The sequence below is a fragment of the Hipposideros armiger genome, unplaced genomic scaffold, assembly GCF_001890085.2.
Source record: "Hipposideros armiger isolate ML-2016 unplaced genomic scaffold, ASM189008v1 scaffold_145, whole genome shotgun sequence".
Classification (NCBI taxonomy): domain Eukaryota; kingdom Metazoa; phylum Chordata; class Mammalia; order Chiroptera; family Hipposideridae; genus Hipposideros; species Hipposideros armiger.
The window spans coordinates 709314-736652 of NW_017731495.1; the positions used below are offsets into that span (position 1 = coordinate 709314).

Consider the following 27339-nt stretch of genomic DNA (forward strand, 5'->3'; position numbering starts at 1 on the left):
TGATAATACCAACATGGGCCAGTGAAGCCATGTCCTCCACAACTAGACTGAAGAACAAAAGGACAGCAACTTGTCTGTTCCCCTTCCCCCAATTCCCCAATAAAATCTTTAAAAAAAAATCCCGGCTCTCTTACAGATATAAAATGAGCAGTTGTCAAAAAATTTATTTAATGAGGGAATGAAGACATTTGCTATAACATTCATAGGAGAACCTCAAATTTATGTGGAATAAAAAAATGTTGAAATGAATTTACAAATGGATGCTAAACTGGAGGGGGAGTCAGTTGAGTCTCCACTGAATTCATTTGCATCTATAGTTAAGAATTATTTACATTGCTTTCACTGACCTATAAATTAAAAGTTGTAAGATACTCCCCCCCCTCCCCCCAGAATAAGTACTGTGTCCCCATGGGACCAGTTAATGCCTGGAGGCTTCAGCATTCTATTAGAAGGATGCTCATTCCAAAGTTTTCAGTTTTCCCCTAAACCTCTGAGAAACACTATTGCATAACAAAGGGCAGAAACTCATGGTTTCTACAGGCTCCAAATCCAAAGCCCCAAGCTTATTGGGTGACCTTAAGCAAAATGTGGAGCACACCACACACACACACACACACACACACACACACAGCCCATACAGAAATCTTGAGAGGATTAAATGTAATAATAGAGGAAAAGCCCTTAGCACGTAGTAGAGGCTGCTAAATATCAGGTATGATTATTAGTAATAAAGTGTCTAACATATACTGGGAGTGCCAAAAAAATCTATACACGTGACTTGTATTCATCTTTTGTTATCAGTAATATTGAGTATTACAGTTTTTTTTAAAAGATTTTTATTAAGGAATTGGGGGATGGGAACAGTGCTGGGGAATTAGGGGAAGGGGAACAGACAAGTTGCTGTCGTTTTGTTCTTCAGTCTAGTTCTGGAGGACGTTGCTTCACTGGCCCATGTTGGCACCATCATTGCGCTCTTCCCGGGCGAGGCAGATCAGTCGCCGGCCTCTGGATGGCCGCTCATGGTGGCTGCTGGCCGCTCACGCTGGCTGCTGGCTACACACGGTAGCCCATGGCAACCCACTGCAGCAGGCAGCCCAGCTCCAGGTTGAGCTGTTGTTCAGCATCTTAGCTATAGATGGCAGTGTCACTGGCCCTCATATGTGGGATCCGAACCGGGGTTCTCTGGCATCCCAAGCCAGCTCTTAACCAACACGCCACTTGGCCGGCCCTTGAGTATTACAATTTTAATAGTTTTTTCCTTTCTTAAAATGTGTATACATTTTTTGGGCACCCTCTGTATTCTTGCCAAATAAATGTTTGTTGAGTCACAAAAATCAGGAGTGGACAAACCTTTTCTTTTAAAGGTCCAGAGCGTAAATTTTAGGCTTTGCAGGCCACATGGAGTCTGTCACTACTCTGAAGCTGCTGTAACTCAAAAGCAACCATAGACAATATTTTAACAAATGCATGTGGTTAGGTTTTAGTCAAACATTCTTTCTAGAAAACATGGATTGAGCTGATTTCACCTATGGGCTGTAGATTGCTGCTGACCCCTGGACTAAATGATTAAGAAGGCTAATTCAAAGGTTTGGGGTGGAAAACGAAATTCTAGTGGTACGAATTTGTAGGCTTGGCAAAAGTCACTCAACAGAGAAACCTGGGCAGAGTTTGGCCAGTGCTAATCAGAAGTTGTAACTTAGTAAAGGGTATTTCCCTTTGTTATTTATTATTCAAAGTAAATTGACGCCTAGAATCACAATCAGATCTAAATGTGATTCTTTTCCAACCACATACTAGCTGGTGATCATGGGCAAGTCACCCACCGGGTGTATATGCCGTAGATACACCAACCCTGTGATCATCATGGGGCAGCGTAAACTACAAAATACTCCACCTGGAAATAAGTCTTCATTCCCAGAGGGGGAAGAAAGTCGTCCTCCATGGGTTCTTCTGTTGTGTGGGAACTATGTAATTTTTATGGCTAAATAGTGGGCTTGCTATTTCAGCAAAGGATAACGACGTAGGGTAAAATGGTTCTCCTTATTGTCATGAGACAGTGTCCAGGGTAACATATATTGAATCTGAAAATTATTATATTGGATTAATTTGGCAAGGTCATTAGATGTTGGCATCAAGTTCAGTGGCCTTACAAGTAAGCGTTTGTTTTGAAATATACTTACCTGGTGCTCCATAAGTAGCTACAAATGGTTGTTTGGGCTTAGGCATGAATGCTTTAAAAAAAAAAATCAACTCAACTAAAAGTCTGAAAACAAACAAATAAAAAACCCCCACCATTTCAGACCATTAAAACCCAACTGAAATGGCTACACGCGTTAAAGAAGGCCCATTAGCCATGCAAATATGAAGTTACCTGCATTTCTGATAAGCACAATTAACTAAACAATGAGTGCCATTAACAACGACTTGTAAGACATGAAGCATTAGAAAAACTTGGCTTTGATGAGTTGGAAAAGTAGAGAAAGACAGCAGGATTTGGTCTCCTTGACAAAGCTTTTTTTGTGTTTTTTTTTTTTAGTTTCAGGTGTAAAAAAAAATGTAATAGTTAGACATTTACACCCCTCACAAAGTGATACCCCCTCCCCCAATCTACTACTCCTGACATCATATATAGCTATTACATTTCCATTGACTCTATTCCCTATGCTGTACTCCTGTGAATATATATAATTATAGTTGACATTCATTATTATTCAGCTTCAGGTGTACTCTGCAGTGGGCAGGCATCTACAACATCAATGAAATGGACTCCCTAATAAGACAAGTGTCTTAATACAAAAAAAAAAAATCTTGTGTAATCAGACCAACACCTCCTACTGAATGTCCCTTCCCAACTTTTAAAAAACTAAATGCCTGAGTATTTGATGTCCTTAAGGTCCTTTCTACTGGACTGAGCCAGATGAAGACATGTTTTCAGGTGGACCAGTGTTTGGAAAAGCCACATTTTGTTCTGGAGTGTGTAAGTGCAATTATTGACTTAAACACCTGTGTGCCCCGTTTTAAGACAGAATCTGCCCTTACGTCTGGGTGTGTTGTGTTGGGGGAGAGGAGGTTGTCAAGCTGGAGGATGGCAGACCGAGCAGCCGCTGGGCACTCAGCGTGGGGCAGAGCTCCCTGCTGGCCCCGCACCTTTGCCGAAGTGCTTAACCTTTCTGAGGCTCAGTTTTCTCATTTGTCAAATGGGAGAAAGGCGGGGCCTACCTGCCATAAAGATGAAATGAAAACACTCCGTGTAATGGGCATCACACAGTGCCTGGCTTCTAAATGAAAACGGTGGCTATTGGTCCTCCTCATTACCATTGTTATTTTCAGCCCCAAGCTTCTATGTCAGTATCCACATGTCTTAGTCGGTTTGGGCTGATTCACCAAATACTGTACGCTGCGTGGCTTTCACAACAAACATTTGTTTCTCACAGTTCCGGAGGCTGGGAGGTCCATGATCAAGGTGTCAGGCGCTTTGATTCCTGGTGAGAGCCTGTTTCCCGACTTGTAGGTGGTCACCTTCCTGCTCTGTTCCCATAGGGCTGGCACAGAGATCATCTTTCTCGTGCTTCCCTTTATAAGGCCACTCATCCCAGGTATAAGAGCTCCACCCTCATGATCTAATGAGGTTCCAAAGGCTCCACCTCCAAATATGATCACATTGCGGGGTTGGGGCTTCAACATAGAAATTTTAGGGGAGGGCAGGAACATTTAGCCCATGGCACCAGCTCAGTGATTAAAAATGGGGACAGGATGGAGTGACAGGAGATTTAACAGTGTAGAATGATGTTTTTCTTTTTTGACCACTTCTCCAATCCTTACGTACCTCAGGATCACGGGATCACAGCTTCTGTTTGTAATATCATCATCAGGTTTCTACTGCTTTTCCTTCATAGCCTCACCTTTCTATATGTTTCGCTTGAATGGGCTTGGCTTTATCACATGCCTAGATTTTTGCCAGCTCCCTTTCCTTTAGTGCCCTGCCCTCCCACCCCAGCCCAGAGACCCTCACATCCTGCACAGAGCCACGTCAGTTTTCCTAAAAGCCAGCTTTCTTTGTGGCCCTCTGCACCTTTCAGTGAGGGAGGAGGATATTTTTTCATTGCTCTCCGGGCTGGTTCAGGCCCCACAGTCTGGCTCTGTGTGGTCTGGCCCCAATCCCAGCAGCCTTTGAAACCTTCCACTGCTCCCTGTCATAGTGAGTTTGCTCCAGCCACGCCTCTTTACTCCCAAGTCCCAAATATGCCAGGAGCATCTGTACCCCTCCTGCTGCTGCCTGAGCAGCTCTTCTTTTCTGCCTGTTTTTTTTCCGAGCCCTGGGCCTGATTAAATCCCAGTTCAAGCTCCTACTTCAGGCCACTCTCATGCCTCTTCTTTCTGAGCCTAAGATCCTTTGTGCCAGGCATTTGAGATGGACACACTACCTTGTGTTCTGTGCCCACTGTGATGTCCCCTGTTCTTCTTCCCAGCCCTCAAGCAATGCCAGACATTTTCTCCTTTACCCCACAGCACCTCCCACATCCTTGATGAAAGCACTTTGCATGTTGTTGCATAAATCATCTGTTTATATATGACAGGGGCCATCTCAGACTTGGTTATAGCTGTCTCCCTAGCACCTAGCACAGTCTATGGCCCATAAAAGGTGCTTAATAAATGCTTGTGAAGCGACTAACTGAACAGAAAGCAGGCATGCCAATAAGCATTTGCTGAATAACAAATTGACAGATCAATCCCTGAAGGAACCACCCTTGCTGCTTCTTTGTCCTCCCAGAATCTACCATGGCACCTGGCACACAGGTACGTGCTTAAGAAATGGTTGTTGACTGACTGACTGACCGACTGACTGACTGGAATAACAGACACTCAGCGCAGCGTTACATGCTGTCTTGTCTCAAATACAGGGCCAGTACTCAGAAATGTGAGCCGATTAACTCGGTTGTTAGGTAAAAAGAGTGGGGAACATTTAACCCCAGACAATACATCTCCAGTAGGATATTTATGACCCAACAATATGCCATCTGAGAGGCTTCAGTGGCTCACAAAGTAGCTTAGCACCAAAACACCTCAAATGGGACTAGAACAAGGACCGTGAATTCATCTCACATGCAGCGCTCAAAGAATTAAATTGTTTCCACTTAATATTCATTGAATGTCAGCACTGTACTTTTGTACTTGGAAAAAATAGACGAGACACACTCCGTGCAGTGGGTTTTGTTAGCTATAATTAGTTGGTGATAGAACAGTGTTGATACAGCAGTTCAGCAGTTAAAGGAAAGCAGTGCCCTTGGTACAAATGTGAATATATTTATACATCTGGTTCTGTTCTGCTTACTTACTGTGTTTCAGCGCCGTTTCTGTCCTGGGGTATGGGGGCTAAGCCAGGAGAATTTCACCAGCTCACAGTTTTAGAAAAACAAGTAGAGCCCCATTTCTGAAGCAACTACTTAAATCACATAGTTTTTAACTTTTGTTTTATTGTGGTGACTGGAATTCTTGTTGTTGTTGTTTTTTTGTTGTTGTTCTCTTTTATGCCAAATATACCTGGAGGCTCTATCTACAGTTTTCACTGGCAGCTTTACTTCTCTTTTACTGGGGGGTGCCAAAAAAATGTATACGCATTTTAAGAGATCTGTGTACACATTTTTTTTGGGTACCCTCTGTATATAAAGTCTATTTAATCCTGATTATATTTGGATGGATCTGGGCTGCATTTATTTTTGCATTGTCTGGAAAGCAAAAAATAAAATTGCAAAGAAAGAGAACGTATTTTAAGCTCCTTAAGAGACTGAATTGTTTCTACAGCCTTGCACAAATTAATAGTGACATAGAAACCATGCTACTGATCACTTGGGGATCATTCATTCTTGCCCCTCTTTTCAAACACTTGAGGAACAGAGGCTAGAAGAGGGGAAATGACTTGCCCAAGGTCCATAAGTAATCAATGACCAGCGGAATAAGAGTGCAGAAAGCCCCCGGACTCCACAAGCAGGGCTCTGTCAATGAAGCTTTTCTGTGAACTAAAGTAGTCCCTTTAAAGACACTTGTATTTGGAAACATTTACGATCAGCCTACACGTGTGACTTGACATCCTTGAGAATGAGGAACACTCTTTATCTTTATCAGTATTCTAAAAATCAAACTTTCTTATTGCCCACTCCCTCAAGGATATGCAGTTTTTTTGTGGTTGTAAGAGACTCCATCCGACTGGATAATGTAAGGAGAATTGAGGGGTCAGTGTGTGGAGCACTAAAACAGATATTTTTGACAGTAAATTTCAGTGATTCTGATCAGTCTCTCTAGACATTAATAGCTAGAAAAGTTTAGGTGATTGATTTGCTAGCATTTTTATAATTTTAACTCCAAGTTCAGGTATGTTTTTAGCTTCCAAAATTAAGTGGGCGGAAAGAGAAGTCAACTGACAGTCAGGAAACCTGAGTTTTAGTAAATTAGAGTAGACAAACCTTAAACAGAATTTTAAAAGTTACATATTTATTTTAATGTGTAGTTGAAAAATGCAACCAGCATATCCAATTCATGACTTTCAGATGATATTGTTTAGGGAAAAGCTAAAAAAAAAAAAAACAACAACACAAAAATTGTGTAAAAACTGTAAGATACAACAAGCATTAAGTAGTAGTATACACAAGTAAGGCAAAATGCAGGATATTCAAAGAATTAAAACACAGGATTAGATTATCTCTAAGGTCCCTTCCAAAAAAAAGTTCTGTGATTCTACTAATTTAAGCCTGGTATTTACTTATTCATCGTTTTGCTGGCGGGTTTTCCATGTCTGTATCAGACAATACGTCTAGGGTGGATGGTATAACATTACTATTTTAGTTTTCATGCCATCTAAATTTTCTGGATAAAAATGAAAGCTTTAATGTCACCTTGAAAAACTTTTTACAGATAAAGTCCGTGGAATGCATAAGCATAACATCAATATTTTCAAGTGGAAGGGGGAGGGTAATACATTCAGATGCTGTTAAAATGCTTCGTAAGGCTTATATTCTATCCTGACACTGAATTATAGGCTAATTACGTACACATGGCTTTTACTGCACACATGGCCTAAAAAAGAAATCCATGTCATAACAAACCACATCATAGCAGCTTTTCTGAAGATCTATCGATGGAACTTGCAATGCTGTATGCATTTGTTATTGGAAAAAACGTAACACATATAGCCAGAAGAGGATTCCTTAGTATAAGCAATAATATTACCATATTTTTTTGATGGGCAAAAAATTCTAATGTGCCAAGGCCGAATAAATGAAAATGGTTTATTTGTTTGACTATGCAGTGAGATACGTACACATTTGAGAATCAAGTTTCAAGAACAAGATTTGAGGCTCAGGACAAAACCTGGAGATTCAATTAGGAAATGGATTAAGCTGATAGACAGCTCAGGCCAGGAGGAAAGTCCACCAGTGTGTCCAGTGCAGGCGCCCCGTCTCCTGGGCTAGCTTTTGTCTCTGATAAGCAGCCCAGTGGTCCATGGGTTCTAACACCGCAGACGGAGGGGTTCTGACCAACCAGACTGTCTGTACCTGGGAGGTCCCCAGGATTCCGAGGGCACTCGAATGCTATCACACAAGGGAAAGCTGAAGAAACTGTGCCTCCTCCACTTGCATAGAGAAGATTGCAGGGGGTTCTAATACATGTCCCCAAGTATTGGAAGAACTAGCAAATGGAAAAGGGACTGGATTCCTCTGCTCTGTCGGTTGGGAGTGCAGAGCTAGGATGGAGAAAGAAACCAAAGGATGGAAATGAATGGGTTTATTGACTGGGGCTTGTGTGCCTGGTACAGTGCGAGGTGCTGTGTATGTGATCTCATCTCATTCTCACAACATCCCGGTGTGGGAGCTGTAATTATCTCCTTGTAACACAAGGAGAGAAGGAGGTCAGGGAAACGAAAGGATACTCCTACCGATAATAGTAGTAAAAATACTGCTGATTAGTGGAAAGAAATCTTAACATGCATCGAGTGTCTGCTGTGTGTCAGACACTCTTCTACACACTTTGAGTACCTTGTCCCTTTTATCCTTATGGCAATCCTATGGCATAGGTGCTATTTTTAGGTCCATTTCATTGGTCGGAGGAAACCAAGGCATAGCAGTTTCAGCACCTTGCTGGGTGTCCCACTGTTAATAAATGTGGCAGGGGATTCGGAACCAGATAGTCTGGCTGCAGAGCTAACCATGCATTTCACCCTTCTGTCATTTTGCATCTTTACTTTCTGTGCATGTGCTATGTGCCAGACCAAGTACTTGACAGTTTACATCCTCATAGCAACTTAACAGGTTAGGCATTATTATTCCCATTTTACAAATGAGAAGGAAAAAAAAATGAAGACCAAAAGAATGAAATAACTTGTCCAATGTGAATAACTCAGCCCAAGTTGTTACTCAGTCGTCGGGCTCTGGGCCATGTCTCTTTGGACCGTGGTCAGCTTTTCAGAGGTGCAGACTCTGATCAGAAAGCTTTCAGCAAGCAGAGCAATCAAAAACCAGAATGGGCTGCCCTGGGGGAAGGCAGGGGACTCAAGAGCTCCCTTTCTCTGGAAAGCATGGAAAGAAGATTTATGTCACCTAAGCAGGGAAGGGGCAGAGGGGATTCAAGCTTTATATAAAGCATTGAACCCGATGCCCCCTAAGGTTTTTTTGTCCGGCTCTGGGATTTTATGATGCTGTGTTTTCTTCTCATCTTCCCATGTCATCTTGTTTTCCCCTGGGTGCACTCAGATGTACGTGCAAATCTCGCTCTGATATTTGAATCTGGCTCTGGGGGTTCCATTGCCTTGGTTAGAGACTCACTTGCTGGGAAATTTGACATGATGCCTTGGGGGAAATGTTAGGTCATTTGAGAAGTTAGCAGCATAAATAGTAAGCAGTCAAGTGGTTGTTAACTAAGAGGGAAAATGTGGCGTGAGGGTCTTCACACAGTCTGAACAGGTTGATCTCCCAGTCTAGTCAAAGTCTCCCTTAAACATGCTTTTACAGTGAAAATGTTTGTCCTGATTTTTTGAAGTGTTGACCAAACGCCCAATTTGGAAATAATAGTTTCCCTAGGGTCAGTCTCAACTTTAATTATATCCACTCAACTTTAATTAGACATCGTATTTTCAACTCTGAATGTCTTTCTTTGGGTGGGAATGTCTTCTACCCTATGCCCCCCAGGTGATGTTTATCATGTTTTCCTGCAGCGTGGCTCTCACATGGCTTTCTTGTTCTTAGTCCTGTGGGTCACATAGAGCATCGGTGTCTCTCTGGGTCAGGGGAGGTATATAATTTCTGCATTCATGGTTTCATGCCCCCCACTTTCCCAATCCTCTACCTTGAATCAATCCTCCATCTCTCTCCCACATGCCTACAGATTGCTTCTCTTTGATGACATCAAACTGATGGTGTTGATGGGTGAGCCTTCTCTGCCATTGTTTCTGTGTACTTCTGACTCATTATTTCAGCTCCCAGCTGAGAGGACACATTTCCTCCCTGTTTCCTGTCCCCTCTATTTTTCTATTCCTTGGTCTTTATTTCACATTCATTTTGTTGGCTATTTCAATGTTTCTCTGGAGGAGGTGGTAGGATGCGGAAGGAAGTTGCAGCCATTCAAAAATTGACTGGTGTTCCAATCATCTTGGAAAGTTATTGCCCAATATAGAGCTAAGATGGGAAACAAATTATGTACCATGTGATGACTTGTTTCTTTCAGTGGAGGCGATTCATAGGATACGGAACTATTCACAGTGAGGGGTTTATATCTGTGCTATTTTATGTTTAATAAATTCAAAATGGTGACTGTGATGTGCCTCTGATAAATTTGGATAGACTCATAAAGGATTTTGATTTAGCAGTGGTGCCCGTAGCTCAGTGGAGTTATAGAAAAGAAGAAACGGGGGCTGTGTCTATACAGTTTTATTAAAATGAGAACTGGAAAATAAGCATATATGTGTATATACACACATATATATAATATTGAATTTATTCATATACTGAAAGCCCAGTGGTTAATTTATTTAATTCAAATGTTGGTGGATTAAGTATAAACGTGCACAGTCTTATTCTAGTGAGCATCTTAACTACGGGACCTGGATAGAATATTACCTATCATTTTCAGAGGGTGACAGTCTGCTGCGGCAGTAGACAGCCACTCATTCTCTGGGAAAACTACTTTTAAAAGACAGGAGCTATGGATAAGATTAGAACCACGGAGACTGTAATAGTCTCAGAAATGGAAAGGAAGATACCAAACTTTTTCATATATTTAAAAAAGAAATCAACATTGAATATAATCAGGAAGGTTTCCAGGTTACTTATGAGATCTCGGTGGATTAGTGAATTTTCTCCATGGTAACAGTATTATTAATTTCTAACCCTTACGGGAAAAACCCATTAATTTTCTGCGGAAGGTAAACTTGCCTTTTGGGTTTCCAGTTAGAGTCACTGTGTTAACCAGTTCACAGCCCTTCCCTCCTTTTTTCCTCGTTTTTCTCTTCTTCTAGGTCTTCTTGCTTACTTTCCTTCTTCTCTGTCGAAAATAAAATAAAATTAAAAGATTAACCATGAAAGAAATGCAAAGCTAGCTAGGATGTATACTGATGTCTTTATTTCCCTCACTACAATGCCATTGTTAAGACAGATTGTTTCTTTTTAAAACGGAGGGAAAAGGAAAGAAAAATGAAACAAAGCCTATAGAGGCAAGATACACGGGGAACCTTGTGTTGAGCTTTCAGTGTGTTCTCTGCTACATGTTAACTGTCCAGGGTGGGACTGTGATATGAAATATCATTCCTTATTTAATGTTCCACGCTGTAATCTCCACATTGCATGTTTGTTTCTCTTGTGACCTTCTCTTTGCATTTCTAACTGCTGCTTTTCACCCATGATCCAAAATAAGTGCGCATTCCTACAGAGAAATTAAAGGAAGCTGTCAGTGTAGAGTTAATACAGTTAAAGCACCCTTAACTCTGCTACCAACCCCTTAAATAATTAAAACTGTATGCTTGAAGAGTCAGATTTGCATTTCTTTACCGAGTTTATTTAGCACACTTTGTTACACTCAATTAAATGAGAATGTTCTGTTTCATTTTCTTTGCTTTGGGTTGATCATTTTGCCTTTTGATTCTTATGCCCTAGTGTAATTTCACAGTGCTTAGGTCTCTGAAACTATACATATATTAATGCACATGTAGATCTATAGACACCCATTATAAAGCGTACTGTTTGTACAGAATAGAATGTTTGCCTGAGGCATTTGGGCATTCCAAGTAACCTAAGGTGTACTAGGGACTACAGATAATTCAATGTGGTAAAGAAGGAGCTTGACAAATTTTTTTTTAACACTGTATTTTTTTTTTTGAAGCGCCGTTATTTTGGCATCACCTTCCCTCTCCACAGTTTGATTTGAGAATCTCTTAGCAAAAAAGAGAAGGTACCGGTGTTGAATAGTTTTGGAAAGGATATTAAATATTCGTACTCTCTATATTTCTCTACATCTCAGCTGGCAAGTCATGTGCAGTGCTCTCCGTAAATTAGTTCATTGCTTAACTTATGCATGTTTAAGAAGGAATAAATTAGTTATTCATTTCCTAATGAGTAGTGGGATCAATTGGAGCATGATGAGAGAGAAAATAGCATAATTTTGCTTCCCCAGTTGGGGTTCAATATCCTTAAACTTTACCATTAATCACTCTTATCAGTTTCCTGGGTTACTTCTGACTCTGCATGTAAGATATTCTTTTTAATTTTCATACCAGGTAAGTAAGACTTTTTAAATTTGCCCACTGGGGTTTGTAGATGAGTGATGCTGTCTCCTTGGTACCCAAAAGTGCCCCTTGTTACAATGGTCCCTTCTGCCTTTGCATCAGTTTGGGTGCGTTCACGGATAAAGATCGATATGTATGTGCGATGACAATTACGAGGGTTCTAATATATTTAACTGTTATGGGATCTGTTATGTCTACTTTAGGGTCGACCCCATCCCATATGACACTCCAAAACCAGCGGGCCACACGCGGTTTGTCTGCATCTCAGACACACACTCCAGAACAGATGGTATCCAGATGCCTTATGGGGACATCCTTCTCCACACAGGCGATTTCACCGAGCTGGGACTGCCCTCAGAGGTTAAGAAGTTTAATGACTGGTTAGGTAAGGAATGATTGCGTTCTGGCGCCCCCAATTAACCTTTCCCGTCCGAGTGTCACTCACTTCATCCTAATTGAATTAGAGCACTTGGAAGCCAGCTCAGCCATTTCTCGTATGATATGCGGTGGTGTCTAGCTTTAATCCAATTCTGTTAATTAAAGATGAATTTTTAGATATTTAATTTTACTGTGCATCCTTTCAGTGCCTGGCCTCGGCGGCTCTGGGGCAAAGGGATGGAAAGCTTTGAAACCCATCTCATCTCACTCATTCTGCTTTAATGAGGGCATTCGTTGGCACACATGAGACCTAGAATCATATTTTTAATTCATTGACTCTGCAATCTTTCCTAGATATTACGAGCAAAGATGTACAAATGACCTACTAGTAAGAGAACATTTCTAAGAAATGAATAAGCTTGTAAAAGCCCTTCTATGAAGGGAGAGTCCTATTGTAGAACAGTGCTGCCTAAGAGCTGCTTTGCTAAGTGAACCAGAAGGGTGTCCTAAGACCCCTGAAAATACAAGATGTCCTCGTGTAAAGCTCCCAAAACTTGGAATATGAAACTACCCTATATACTGTGAAAAGTATCATGGAAACTTTGTGGTTACTGTAGAGGCACCCACAGGTCGGGAGTTATCTGAAAAATCTTGGTTCCTGGGTCAGGCATAGCCAAATATTAGCATTACAAGGCAATCCTGGGGTTATTCATAGCTAGATTAGATGACAGATCTTTTTAAGAATCCTCTTAGGTGAGGGAAAAAAGTGCAAAGGTTCTGAGATTTTAGACTCTCTAAAGAGACTAAAGAGTTATATAGCAGAAATCACTCTAGAAGAATAATGTCAGATAATATGTCAGCCAACAAAAATTACTTAGGAGATTTAGGCAAAACAGGGTTTGAGAAATTTTTAGATGGTTAATCAAATGAATGTGTTAATAGAAAATTTCATTCATTGAAAACAGTTAGGGGCTAGCCGAGTGGCTCAGTTGGTTAAGAGCTTGCTTAAGAGTGTGAGCTCTGAGCAATAGGGTTGCCAGTTTGATTCCCGGCCTGAGCTGAGCTGCTGCTGAGCTGCCAACAGGTGGCAGGATGTTGCAGCTAAAAAAAATAAAAATAAAATAAAAACAGTTAAATTATTAAAAAACAAAACAACAAAATCTAATACCATAGCTATTCTGAGTTTTCCTCTGATCTTGTACATCTGTTCACATTTTATGTACCGTATTTCCCCATGTATAAGATGCACCCTTTTTCAAAAAATTTGGGGTCTAAAAACTGGGTGCGTCTTATACAGTGGTTGTAGATTTTTTTTTTACTTGCATTTCCCGCAAGTAATGAGGAGTTGTATGAATTTTATGATGAATAAAACTTGAGTTCAATAACTTTATGTAATACATTTTTTTCAAATTTCAGGCCCCAAAATTAAGGTGTGTCTTATACATGGGAGCGTCTTTTACATGGGAAAATACGGTTGTTGCCATAATAGTGCATAGCTGCTCTTTTACTTTTGGTTATTTTCATTTAAGAGATTTTAAATGGTAAGATTTTAAATGATTTTGCATAATCTTCATATTTCTCCTTTTTAATAGCAACATGGCATGCGTATTGTTCTATGCTTTCATGTAATAAGACGTCCCTCTAAAGTAAACATTTAAATTGATAAGTTTTCCTATGATAGGTAGCACTAAAATGTGCGTTTTCATTTGTATGTTTTTTTGCTTCCATTGACTTATTTTGTAGAGTAAAATATGGTCTGAGATGAACTACTAAGTCAAAGGATCTGACATTCTTTGTGGTTCTTGTCTATTGGAGGCTTGCTTTCCACGGGGGTTGCGGTTGTGTACTTCATTACCAGTGAAGGGATATACCAATTTTACCACGGTCTTGGCAGCATGGACATTGGAGCTTTATATTTTGTGCTGTTTTAGTAGGTATTCAGCCATCTTATTTAAAACAGCAAGCTATCTTAAGTATCATTCAGCATAATCCAATTTTTACAAATAACTCAGAGATACAGAGAAGTTAACTGACTTTCTCAGAGTCTCCTTATGGCAGAGCTGAGTCTATAATCTACATCTTTTCACTGCTCTTGCCTCTGTAAAATTAGCTTTCAAGTACTGTTATCTCTTTATTTTAACAACTTTTATTTATGAACTATCTGCAGGCAAAATTATTTTGGGTAGGATTTTGACACTTTTAAACTGTCCTATAACAACGGAATCTCAGCACAGAAATGATTTAGTTGCATTGACAATGTTGAGTGGCAAAGAACGGGAATAACACTGTGGGGAGTGTTTACAGACACACAAGACAGGGTAGATCCTGGTTATAATCTTGTTTAGCCACTGACCTTGGGCGACTGAGTTAACCTCTCTGTTCCCCTTGGTTTCCCTGTGCAGAACTAAGGATTAAATACTCCCTGTCTTTCTGGATTGTTGTGCAGATTAATCAGTAAATGATTGCTGCTAGTAAGTTTTTGTGGGCCATTAATAACTGAATGGGGAATGTGGTGAATGAACCATCAACAGATATTTAAAGGGTAAAAACAAGGAGAGGTCAGAGGAATTATTTAGTAGGTTAGAAGTAAACACTGGGAGATTTTAGACGGGCAAGTACTCCATGAATGGAAATGTGCCGAAGCTAAGGAAATAAAATGTTAAGGTCCAGTTGTGTGGTCAGTTCCTTTTCTTCCCATTTGCCCTCTGATCTCCTGAGTAAGGAGGAAGAAGTCTCAGTGGGGGTGAGAAGAAGGTTCTGGGATATGCATAGAAAAGTGGGGATCCCATAGGGAAAGCCCAGAATAGCTCAGTTACCCTGGCATCCTCCTGGTACTCTGAGGGCCAGAGATGGTATATGATTACACTCTACCACTTGGCTCATTCAGGAACCTCTCACCTGAAAAAAGTGCTTCCAGCAACAGCTGCCAGGCAGCCTAGCACAGAGGAGCCATGGATCAGATCAGTCTCGGGCGTTTGCTGTAACAGGGCATCCAACTCTCACCGGCACGGGTTTTCACAGATTTGGCAGGCTCTTAGAGTCCAGTGAACTTCTAACTGATTTCCGTCTTTCCTACTCTAGTCTAGACTACCCTGATTACTGGAAACAGCCACTCGAGCTCCTTAGCTCTCCCAACAGGCTAAGCGGTTTCTACTCCAGGACAGGCATTCCTTCTGTCCTTAGAACATCCCTCTAAGGTTGCTAATGTTATACCCATTTTACAGAGAAGGAAGTTGAAGCTCAGTTGGGTTACCTTATCCAAGATCATTTAGTGGACTGGGACCTCAGAGAAACTAACCCACCCAAGTGCACTGGACTAGTAAAGCCGGGGTGGTCTTACCCCAAAACATGAGCCCTTTTCCTTCACCATCCTGTGATATGAGTGGGCTGATGGCCCCCGGGAAGCTCGCAGAGACTAGGCTTGAACTAGCTTCTTGGCAGCTTCATGTGAAAGTCGAGTAGCCACGTGCTGTTATTTGAAAGATGTAGTTAAGCCCTGCCTGTCTTGACTCTCACCCTGACCTCCCAGCTGCAAGGCCTGAGAATCGCATCATGAGTTCCCTGTTGGTTCAGAGATGATGGGTTCTGGTTAATATGGACATATGTCACCTGGCAGGTGTAGCACATAAAGTTATTAACACAAAGTAATTTATGAGATAAGCTAGCACAGCATAGGATCATAAGAAGGTAGAACTCAAACTAGATACAGCCAGAGGATGGAAAGATAGCGTAGCATGTAATGATTAGGAACAGCTGGGAAGAACCAGCTTTAAATTTCATACCATTGATAAATTGCTTCATATCCTGAGCCTTGATTTCATTTGTAAAATGGGAATAATAATAGTAATAATAATAATAATAATAATAATATACCCCATGGTTACTGTGAGGATATATTCTGTGATAAAGCTTGTATCAGTTTTAACACAGTCCTTGGCCTGACTTTCAACAAATAGAGGGAGACAACATAGCCAGTGTCATAAAATCCGAAAGGCAGAAACTAGAAGGTTAGGGCACCATAGATTTAAAGAGAGATTTAGAGTGTAAGAGGGAGCCCCCAAAAGGTACAAAAACGGAGTCTGAAAACAATCCTCCCTCTAAAAAACTACACTAACCTGACGGAATGTTAGGACTGTAAGAGGCCTTGGAGATCCCACCTCTGAATTTGACAGAAGGGGAAACTGAGTTCAGAGAGATGAAATGAGTTACCCAGGACCACTCAGATAATGAATGGCCAAGTTGGACTAGAACTTGGATGGGGAGGGCTGTTGAACTAATATGTTTTGTCTAGGGGTAGTAGGGTCTAGACACTGTACCTCCCTCCCACCCCCCAATTACAGGTATCATTTCATGCAGTCTTCACAGTAACTTGTGAAGTAGGTATTAGCTTCTAATTTCTACTTATAAGAAAACTGAGTCTTAGGGAAATTAACTTACCTCAGGTCACACAAATAAGAGATGACTTCAGGATTTGAACTTGGGTCAATGAGACTCTACTTCCCAAGTGTGTTCTCCTATCTTTATTTCCAGTCTGGGACCTGGGATCCCTGCTAAAAAGACCAAATCCTGGGGGAAATGGTGGTTCTATAAACAACTGCCTGTTTTAACACATACACTTACACGTACGTGAGTTCAGGATCTCAGGTGGATTTATGTCAAAGCTCTTTTGTGGCCCAGCCTCTGTTTATGAGTTGGTCGGTGGGAGCGTGTTGTGAGGTCACGATGCTTTCTTACCATTGGGCGTGGACCATTCCAGTGGTGGTGAATATCGATAAAGAACACTGAAAACACGGGCCAGTCACATCAGCTCCCAGGGAGAGACTAAATTACGTTGTGACATTAACATTTCATTGCACTCACTTCCATGCTTGAAATGAATAGCCGCTGATGAGAGCCTGAAAATCTTGTTTTCTGTGGGCAAGTCTCTTCCACTTGTGAACACTTGAATTACAAATCATCAGTATATTCTAATAGATGCTGCTGTTGCCCCAATGGCCCTTTTCCTCTGACATCTCTGCCGTAGATTGGGGAATGAAACTTGAAATCTCGATCTCGGCCACCCTGAGGGAGCTACTAGACCCTTTGGTTTTCACCTCTCCGCAGTCTGGCTGGTCAGACATCGCAGTCCTCTGTCTCACAAATGGAGCTGTGTGGGGCTAGTTTTAAGGGAACCGCCCAGGGCCAGAGAGACACATGGTTTCTTATTGCCAGGGTCTGCAGAGTTGTGGAAAGAGGCACAAAGAAACCTCCCCTAAAGAAGTATTTCTTAAAGTGATAGTTAAATCCTATAGTCCCATTAATATGTGAGCTCAGATACGCTAGAGATATGTCCCGAATATGCTTTGGTGAGCTGAACTGGGGTCCTGGCCACTCAACCATGATAATATTTTCTTTTCTATCTTGGCAAAAATGCATTACAGTCACAGACGTGGCTTAAAAATAAACTTGCCAACTATGGATGACTTGCCAGTGAAAATGTGATTTTTTTTTCACTGCTTTTCAGTAAATTCTGAACCTCAGTGCTCTCTAACAGCACTGCTGTGCCTGGAGGGCCATTTTGGGAGGCCTTGGGCTAGGAGTGGTCTTCCTTCACTTTGTCTCTATTCTTCCCACCTGTGCCTCTTTGACACTCTTTGCTGTTCACTTATCTTCATCTTTGCTCTCCTCTCACCTTCAGAATATTTTTGGTCGCCTCCTTGTTGAATATTGCGTATAAGCCCATGAATGCAGCACGAAGGAGCATTAGGAAATCTTATTTGATTGCACATCCACCTTCTTATTTCCAATGTTCAGTGACACGCACTCCGAAATCCTCCCCATCCCCCAAATGCGCATGCCCTTTCACACCTCTTTCTCTTTGCAAACCTGGTTTCTACTTCCTGGAATGACCCTCTCCTCCGTGAGAACACATTTATCCTTTGTTATGCCCGATGCTCTTTCAGAGTTGTTTGCTTCCCTTAACACTTTGGTCAGGCCTCTGTGCAGCCCTTCTCATGGTTGTTCTATAATTGTTTACTTGTGTCTGCCCCACGAGACAACAGTGTGCGCCTAACGAGTGCTCTTTGTACACCCACTTCTGAGTAAAGGGCCGGGAACGTAGTCGGTGCACACAAATGGTTGTTTAAATCTCTAAGTTATTGAATGAACGTAAAGACGCAAGAATTTTTTTCTGCCCGCGTTTTTGGTCTAAACTTTAAAATTATGCAGTCCTGTGTGTAAAATGTCTTATCCTCCCTTCCTTCTCCTTCCCCACCATTCCCTTCCTTTCTCTTCTTTTTTCCTCAAAGTATTTATCACAGCCAGAGGGCTACTGTTAGTAATTCCTATGTACTGTAAAGAAATACTTAAAAAGGATTTGTCGTTGTTGTTTTCTTCATTTATTACCATTAGGCAGACAGGGTTCTTGGGTGGCCTACTCTTTTAGCGGAAAGTTTTTATATAACAATCTAGTCAGTCAAAATCCTTTTTAACATAACAGCAATGCCATGAACTTTTAATTATGGCTTTTCTTTGGTATCAGTTGTCATTTAATGATTCTGAGCTCCAGTTTCTCCAGGCCTAAAAGAAAGAAAGAAAATGCTTTCAAGGAAAATCTCAAGAAAGGGGTTATTCGTATTTGTAGACGCATTGTATTAGACATGGTTATATCGGAGTGTGACTGTAATAAGCGTCCCAGATCATAGACATACAAATCAATTTTGCCTCTCTCACAATAGTCATATTGGGAGATTGTGTTTCATTCCAGTGATCGTGTTATTGGCCCAAAGTTCTAGAGCTGGTCTTTAGAAAAAGCTTTCACAGCCTGAGCTATTTGTTTTGCTTTTTATAATACATGCCATGCATGTTCATCCCTGGTAACTTAGAAAATAGAGATAAGTGAAAGAAGAAAATAGAATTACCCATGGCCAGAGATAATCACTGTTAACATTTTAGTGTGATTCTTTATAGAAGTTTTCTATTGGTATATGTGTATTCACACATATGAATTTTATGAAAATAGGGATCTTACAGTAATACCATTTATAGCCTGTTTTTCATTTTAACAATATATCATGAAAAACTTTCTGTACCATAAATATGGCTAAAAAATTTTTCCCCAAAAAGAATATTTTCAATATAAATAAATACAGATACATTATAAAACTTCCAGTATTCGACGTGTGCAAAGTAGAAAATATGCATTCATCTATAATCGCATTTTCACAGTCACTACTATTTGGTATTTATTGGGTTGTTGGAAAAGTCATGACGCATGTTTGTGACAGATGGCACTAGTTCATTTTTGGAAGTACTAGAGTCATTCACATCTATGTTATTGTTTTGTCATTTGACAGCTGACAAGACTAGTTTCATTCTAAAAAAAATTGAGCGATTTGTTGAGTTTTGGAGATTTTTTAACAAGTTGAAAATGGAAGACCAAACTGTGCATTTTTGCCATATTTTACTGTTTTAATTCCATAAAGGGAAGGACATGCATCAAGCTTGTGAAAAGTTGTATAAAGTTTCTGGTGACAATGCTCTACAAGAATGTCAGTGCCAATGATGGTTCACGAAATTCTGTGCTGGTGATTTTGATCTCAATGACACTCCTCGGTCAGGGAGGTCCACCGAGGTTAATGACTACAAAATAAAGGCATTGATCGAGTCAAGCCCACATTACACGTCACAAGAGATTGCAGAAACGTTGAACATCCATCATTCAAACATTCACGACCACCTAAAGAAGCTGGGATATGTAAGCAAGCTCGATATTTGGGTTCCGCATGAACTCAAAGAAGTTCATTTGATGGCGCGTACAAACATCTACAATATGCTCATTAAACGTGAGGAAAACGATCCTTTTTTGAAACGACTGATAACTGGTGATGAGAAGTGGATTGTTTACAACAATGTGGTGTGCAAACCGTCTTGGTCCCGACGTGATGATTCGCCTCAAACAACATCAAAAGCAGACATTCATCAGAGGAAGGTTATGCTCTCCGTGTGGTGGGATTTTAAAGGTGTCGTGTTTTTCAAACTCCTATCAAGGAACCAAACAATCAATTGGAATGTGTACTATTGGCAATTGGACAGTTTGAACAAATCCATCATCCAGAAACATCCAGAGCTTAATTGTAAAGGAGTAGTGTTCCATTGCGACAACGCAAAACCACACACAAGTTTGATCACCCATCAAAAGTTATTGGAGCTTGGATGGGATGTGTTGCCACACCCACCATACTCGCCTGACCTTGTGCCATCAGACTTCCACTTGTTTTGCTCTCTTCAAAACTCCTTGCGTGGTATAACGTTCAATTCTAAATCAGCACCTTGTTCAGTTTTTCTCAAATAAAGACAGGTCCTTCTATGAACGAGGAATTATGAAGCTCACTGAAAGATGGCAAAAGGTTATCAAACAAAACAGGCAATATATCATTAATTGATCTTTGTTCTTTATATAAATAAATGACCTTTGAAAAACATAGACAAAATATGTCATGACTTTTCTGACAACCCAATAATATTTGAGCAATTTTTCTACTTTCTATTTTTATTTTGAATGTCCTCAATAGCAGTAATCTTCATGCTTGTAAGGGCTTTTTGCTTAATTACAATTTTTTTAAATTAATAGAGCTATGCATATTGTCCTGTAATTTTAAAAAAATTAACACACCATGCTCTATGTCAGCACAGTATTCTGTTGTTGGGTGCAGTCTAATTTATTTAAACACTGGACATGTAAGGTGTTTTCATTCTTTTATTATTATCTGCACTGGTGTGATGAATATCTTCTTGCCGTCTTTGCAAACATCTTTAATTATATTTGTAGGATATCTAGAATTACAATTGCTGCTCCAAATGACACAAACTTCTTAAAAAAAAGTTTATTGTGTATTGTCAAATTTCCCTCTATAAAGTCTACAATTTCTCTGTAATAGCCTCAGGATTTAAGAGTTTGTGCCACATATTTTTTGAATATCCTCAGTGGTAGAAAATCTTCACCTTGTAAGTAACGGCTTTTTAAAAACGACTGCGAACTCTTTCTAATTGCAAAAGCTTACATAGTCATTGTGAAAAAAATGTAAATAATTGTACAGAAAAACAAGTAAGGTCACCAGTATGTGCTACAATTTATCAATAGCTACTATTCACAGATGGTGTGTTTTCCATTGTGTGGTGTGTGAATGCACGCATGTGTATTGAATAAAAGGACATTATAGTATAGAGTTAAGAGCATGAGTACTGGATTTTATGTTTAAATCCTGGTTACAACGTTGTTAGTTCTGCGATATTCAATTTATTCATCTGTAAAAGGAGAATTATTTATGCTTAACGTATCTAAGGTACAGGGATTGTGTGAAGTTAAATAAAATAATAATCAGTGTGTACAAGTAGGGAATGGTCGGTAAATGTTACTTGCTGCTAAAGTACATGATCCAAGCATGCCAGTGCTATCACTCCTCCGCCTACCCCATTGGCGGGTTGTTCTTATTCCCTGGGAGGGCAGAACTTCAGGGAAAGTAACCTTTCCAGGCTTTTGCACCACAGTGACCCGATGTCCCATGGACCACTCTGCCTATGGAACAGAGAAAAGGGGGAGCACCATGGCCTTGCCTGGCCATCTGAAACCTGGCACCATCTCCCTTCCAAGCATCCCTGACCCAACACACATAGACATCTTCCTTAGATTCTAATTACCTTCTGAGCCACATACCTGAGAGGGCCAGGCCTCCTGTTTCCTATCCCTCTCCTCAATCTTCTGCCTTCTCCCTTCTCTCCCCAATCTTTAATCTGACTCACTCACACCTCCCTGCAGTGTCATGTCACCACCCTCCTGGGAACCATCTCTGCGCACTAGCGCCTGTCTTACAAACTCTAGCATGCTAGGCTTTTCTCAGATTTTAGCTTATATTTTAAACTACTACACGTAATGCTTCCCAGGCATGGTTTGCACATGTAAGGCTTCAAGTTTTTTTTAAATACAGTAGAAAATGATTAGGAACTAGAACTTATGAAGTGGGCAAAGGGAGATATACTATTTTGAATACAGAAAACATGATGTGACATACTGGCAACTCCTCTCTTGTATGGTACCTAACATTTCCCAGAGAAAAGCTGCAGCAATGATGTGAGCAGGGGAGCCTCATTAGAATGTTTATAGTGATATAATGTTATGACTACTTAATACCATAGCTAATAAGGAGGCAAAGGGACCAGGTTTTAAGAAGGGCAGTCAAGACGACTTTGCCCAGGACTTCCGACGGAGAATGTGCCAGAGCATTTCTTAGAGCCTAGAACTCCGATTCTAATTGTCTGGAATTTAATATCAAAGGGATTTTTTAATCTTTAGCTTGCTCACAAAAACAATATCTGACATGCTGTACTTTTAAGTTTTTGATTCATAATTTGATTGTCCCAATTACCATCCTAGAGTTATAATTTATTTAATAGCTTCTCTATTTCAAGCTACTACTTAGGGTATTTTGGTCTTAGCATGAGATTCTAGAATTTCAAAGAGTGTCTATGAGTTGTTTGTATATCCTATCATGTGGATACAAACATTCTGTTTTCTTTTCTGTAATAGTATGAGTATTTGCTTGATACAAATAACAGATTCATGCTTATTATCTACTTGCCCTTCTTTACATAGGAATCCTTTATCCTAAAGTGAATTACTTCATGGTCTAATTCAGGGGTCGGCAAACTTTTGAGCCAATCCTGTCCCTCACAACAATTTAAAAATTATTTGAGAGCCATGAAACAAATAAAATCACATTATGTGAATAATATCCTTTAAAAATTTTATAAATGAAGCTATGATAGTTTTATTTTTATTTTCAATTTTACTTCAGAGCCACATGTACGTACCCAAAGAGCCACATCTGGCTCGTGAGCCACAGTTTGCCAACCACTGGTCTAATTCATATATAAATACTTTTTCCCAATAAGGACAAAATTAACTTTATAGTTCCATTTTGATATAGAATTAAGTAAAGTGCTTGGGGGAAAAAAAAAGAACCCAAATACAGAATCATTGAATATGCTCAAATAAGGAAGATTGGATTTTGTTCCATTAGAAAGGATCGTTAGTGACCTGAGGACATGATGACTAGGTCGTTTGTGATCCATGCGAACCTAATCCTCTTAGTTATGGCTAGCCATTTCCTTAAATTACATTAATTATAATGCTTCTAATTTATATGACATATTTCCTCCAAAGGACTCCAAGTACCTTTGAGTATATTAGATCATTAATGCCTATAATGGTGCAGAGAAGTTGACATGGGCAGACAATATTATTCCTGTCTTGCTGATGGATGGATGGGGATCGAGAAAGGTGGAAGGACAGGCTGGGGACATATCGTGAGTCAACACAAGAGCTGGGACAAGAGCTAAAGTCACTGGACACTGTCTCCAGTCTTCCAGCTCTCAGTTCTAAAGCTTCCTGCTTTTCCCCTTTGCTGAAATGTCCCCATCTCCCGAGGAGAAACAAGAAACAGACATGAGCAAGACACATGTAACCATTACTTCATCTGCTTAACAGAGAAAGCCAAGTAAACATTTTTCTGAAAAGGGTGACTCTTTGCATTTTGCTGTATGAAAATTATATCGCTGTGAAAAATAAATAAATAAAATAAAAACAGAGCTCTTTGGGAACAGCAAAGTCCCCAAGTTTCCCCAACCACCTGGCCCCAGAGGGAAGCCCCAAATGTGTCACCCTAAATCCTGGAGCAGGACCCTTGTATCCCGGAGTCTTAGAGGGACTTCATCCTGAAAAGATTGCGTATGATCTAAGTGTCTTCTAAGGGCCAGGTCCTGCTCTGTAGAAGGGACTGAGAATGCAGGAGGGAACAGGAGAGCTCTACTCACTGCCTCTGATTGTCATTATTATCTTAGTATCCAGCCTCTGATTGTCATTATTATCTCTTCCATTTTATGAAACAGGCAACTAGAACTCAGAGAGCTTCAACGTCTTGGGCAATTTTGCACAGATTTGTTAGTGGAGGGCCCAGGACTAGAGGCTTTGTCTTCTGCTGGGGTGTGATGCCATTTCTCATCCATCCTATGCTAATTCTGCATGTCAAAACCTGGCAGATTATTTTCATGCTTTGAAGTTTGATTTATGGAATGGAGTATTGATTTTATCTTTATCTCTCTCACGCAAGATATTTGCATCTAACTGGAGACTAGGCATTTTGCCACACATGGTGGAAGGTACACAGATACCTCAAAACCAATTTATCTCAAACTGAGTTAATAGCTCCTTCAAATACTGCTCATCTCCTCTTCTGATTCACATGACCATTAACCCAGGCACCTAACCCTTGTCTATGTTTCATCAGCTTTACTTTTAGAGTGTCTTTCAGACCTCTGTTGTGCCCACAGAAACTGCCAAGGCCCGACATGCCATCTTTCCTGCAATCATTTAGTAATGAAAACTAACTTACTGAGCATTCACTAGTGCCTGACCCTTTACAAGAATTAACTCATTTAATCCACACAACACTCTGGTTGCTTGATGTAGCTATCGTCATTTTTACAGATGCAGAAATTGAGGTACAGGACCCTTGGGACATCCCATCAGACTGAGATTTTGTGGAATGCCTTTTAAGAACCTTCTACTGATGGAATAAAATCTATTGTGGCATTCAAAGTTCTTCCACCCTCTCCTTAGATCTTTGGGCTTATGTCTTATTTTCTCCCTTGCTCCTTCTCCTCCAAGCACATCAACATTCTGCTCCGAGATTGTTCCCACCTAGAACCTTTGTACTTCTCCATTTCTTTGGTCTGTTGGTCTCTGCTCAACTGCCACCTCCTTGGTGATAAGACCCTGTGTATTCTACTTCTGTGTCTTATTTATCGTCAGTCTTCCTCCACTAAGTGCAAGCTCCGTGGGGGTCTGGATTTTACAGGTTAGCACTGTATCATCTGTACTGACAACAATGCCTGACTCACAGGAGCTGCTCCAAACATGTGCACTGAGTGAATGGATAAATGAAAGAAAGCAAGCTCCATGAGAACAGGACGTGCGTCTTTCTTGCTCCCTGTTGTGTGTGTAGATAGCACTCAATCCATTTTTTCTAAGTAACTATTTGCTCCTGTTGGTCCCACTGTCTGCTTACCAATCTTGTTCCCTTTCTTCTGTGAATTTTTGTTCATTCTTTAAGACCCCATTCAAAGGTTATTCTGTTAGGAAACTGGCCCTGCCTCCCTAATTGGTCATCATCCCTTTCCCCCTTCATACTAAGTTCCTACCACTAGCGAACATTACCTTTAGGGCATCTGGTCTCCTCTTTTGATGATGAGTCTTTTGAGATAACTCTCCCGGTGGAGTCTTTAGCAGAGGCTTCAATAAATGTTTGTTTGTTTCACTTCCTGGTTGTACATCCATGAACAAAATCTGTTGCCTCCATGATCTTCGGGCTCCTCTACAGCAAGGAGAAATGTCACAGGGCTGTGAGGATGAAGTTTGAAGACCATCTTCTGAAGACATCAAGTGCCCTGTAAATGTTGGAGGTGGTCAATTTATTTAACATCACACCCCTCTTCACCTTACATCGTAGACCTCCACATGCATTCCCGACTCTGCACAGGCTTCTGGATAAGGACAGTCATTCTTTTACCAAAGTCGCCCCTGGTTCGGCTTTTCAACTTGCCGATGCTGCATACATAGATCACTTCCATTTGAACTCGCCCATATCCTCCTAGCCTCTTGCATATTGCTTCTTGGAATTTTTTTCCAGCTGTCCCCTGGGTTTTTGAATGTCATTGTCCCTGCTCTTTAAGCTGCTGGGAGAGTCAGCTCTGCTTCCAGCCTATGGCTTGACTCACTAATACTAGATGTTTCCCCTTCCCCTCCACCATTTGACTGATAAATTTTCATTATTGGTTTTGCGTGAAAGTCTTCAGGGCTCCACTCTGCCTGACCCCTGTGGTCACTTCGTGATTACATGTGCCAGCTGAGGTAATTTATTCACTTTGTTTTGGTGTGAACATGTCCCATGGGTCTTGTAACTGCTGTAATCACTTGACCCTAGTGACTGTTAAATGCTTTAAACACAGTTATTTTAAATTTATAATTGTTTTCATTAAAAATCCCTTATAGTAACTTAACTGACCTTGCTGTCAACGTGGCATTATGTGCAGCAAGAAGAAATGAAAATATTATGATGCAAATGATATACTACTCATCAGAGATATGCAGCAAATCATTAGCTCACCCTACACATGCTCACTCAGAGTAGCACAAGGAAGAGGACAGTGAAGAGGACATAATTATAGCACTGTCCACGTAACTAAGTACAGCCGTTCCTGCACGCAGAGCACGCCACTAGCCTAGAGGGCAGAAAGTGGAGTGGAGTGCAAGGTGAAGTATCAGGACTATTCACATGTAGATAGTACTTCTTACACCAGTGGCCATTCCTAGTTGATTAATCACTTTCAATTAACATTTTAATACTTATTTTAATACTTATTAAGAGAAGTTGCAACAATGAACTCCCATATATCCTAAAACCAGATTCCCTAATTGTTAATGTTTTGCTACATTTGTTTTCTCTCTCTCTCTCTCTCTCTCTCTCTCTCTCTCTCTCTCTCTCTCTCCCTGTCTCTGTCTCTGTCTCTTCTTTTTCTGAAGCATTCCAGAGTAAGCTAGACATCATGCCATTATGCCTGTTTATTTCCATGTGTCTTTCTAAAAACATTGATATCCATTTACATTAATCCACTACAATTTTCAAAATCAAATATAAATTGATACAATTCTATTATTTAATCTACAGACTTTTTTCAGATTTTAACAATTGTTCTAATAATATCTTTTATAGCAAGTTTTTTTCTATTCAGAACCCAATCATTCATTGCAATCGGTTTAAAAAAAATCAAACCAAATCAAACTAAATTAAAATATTGTTTCTCACTTTCTTACCCTTAAAAAGTAAAGGGTTATAATAGAAACTTGATCCTATAAAATTAGCATATTGATATCTACATTTCTAACTAATAATTATAAGAAGAACTGTATAGTAAGTGACAAGACTGCAGACATATTTGTTACTCCTTCAATCCTCCAGCAAACATGCAAAGAAGTTATTCTTGATCTGAAGCTGCACCTATGGTACCTTAGGTCACAGAGCTCTTAGAGGTAGTATCTGTGCTCTGAATCCTGCGTTCTTCCCTGGCATCCAGGAACGGGGGTGGGGGTGGGGATGGGG

General features: G+C 40.4%; 1 protein-coding gene across 9 annotated transcripts in view; it reads left to right on the forward strand.

Moving 5' to 3' along the window:
• The window catches only part of MPPED2 (metallophosphoesterase domain containing 2), a 187466-nt gene that overhangs the window by 46272 nt on the left and 113855 nt on the right, over positions 1-27339 (forward strand). For all 9 annotated transcript variants that reach the window (XR_002124892.1, XM_019650701.1, XM_019650708.1 and 6 more), the window contains exon 3: positions 11971-12152. Coding sequence is in view for 8 of the 9 variants with exons in the window: in XM_019650701.1 (XP_019506246.1) it covers positions 11971-12152 (182 nt within the window). In the remaining variant the exon portion in view is untranslated. The remainder of the gene's footprint in view (positions 1-11970; positions 12153-27339) is intronic.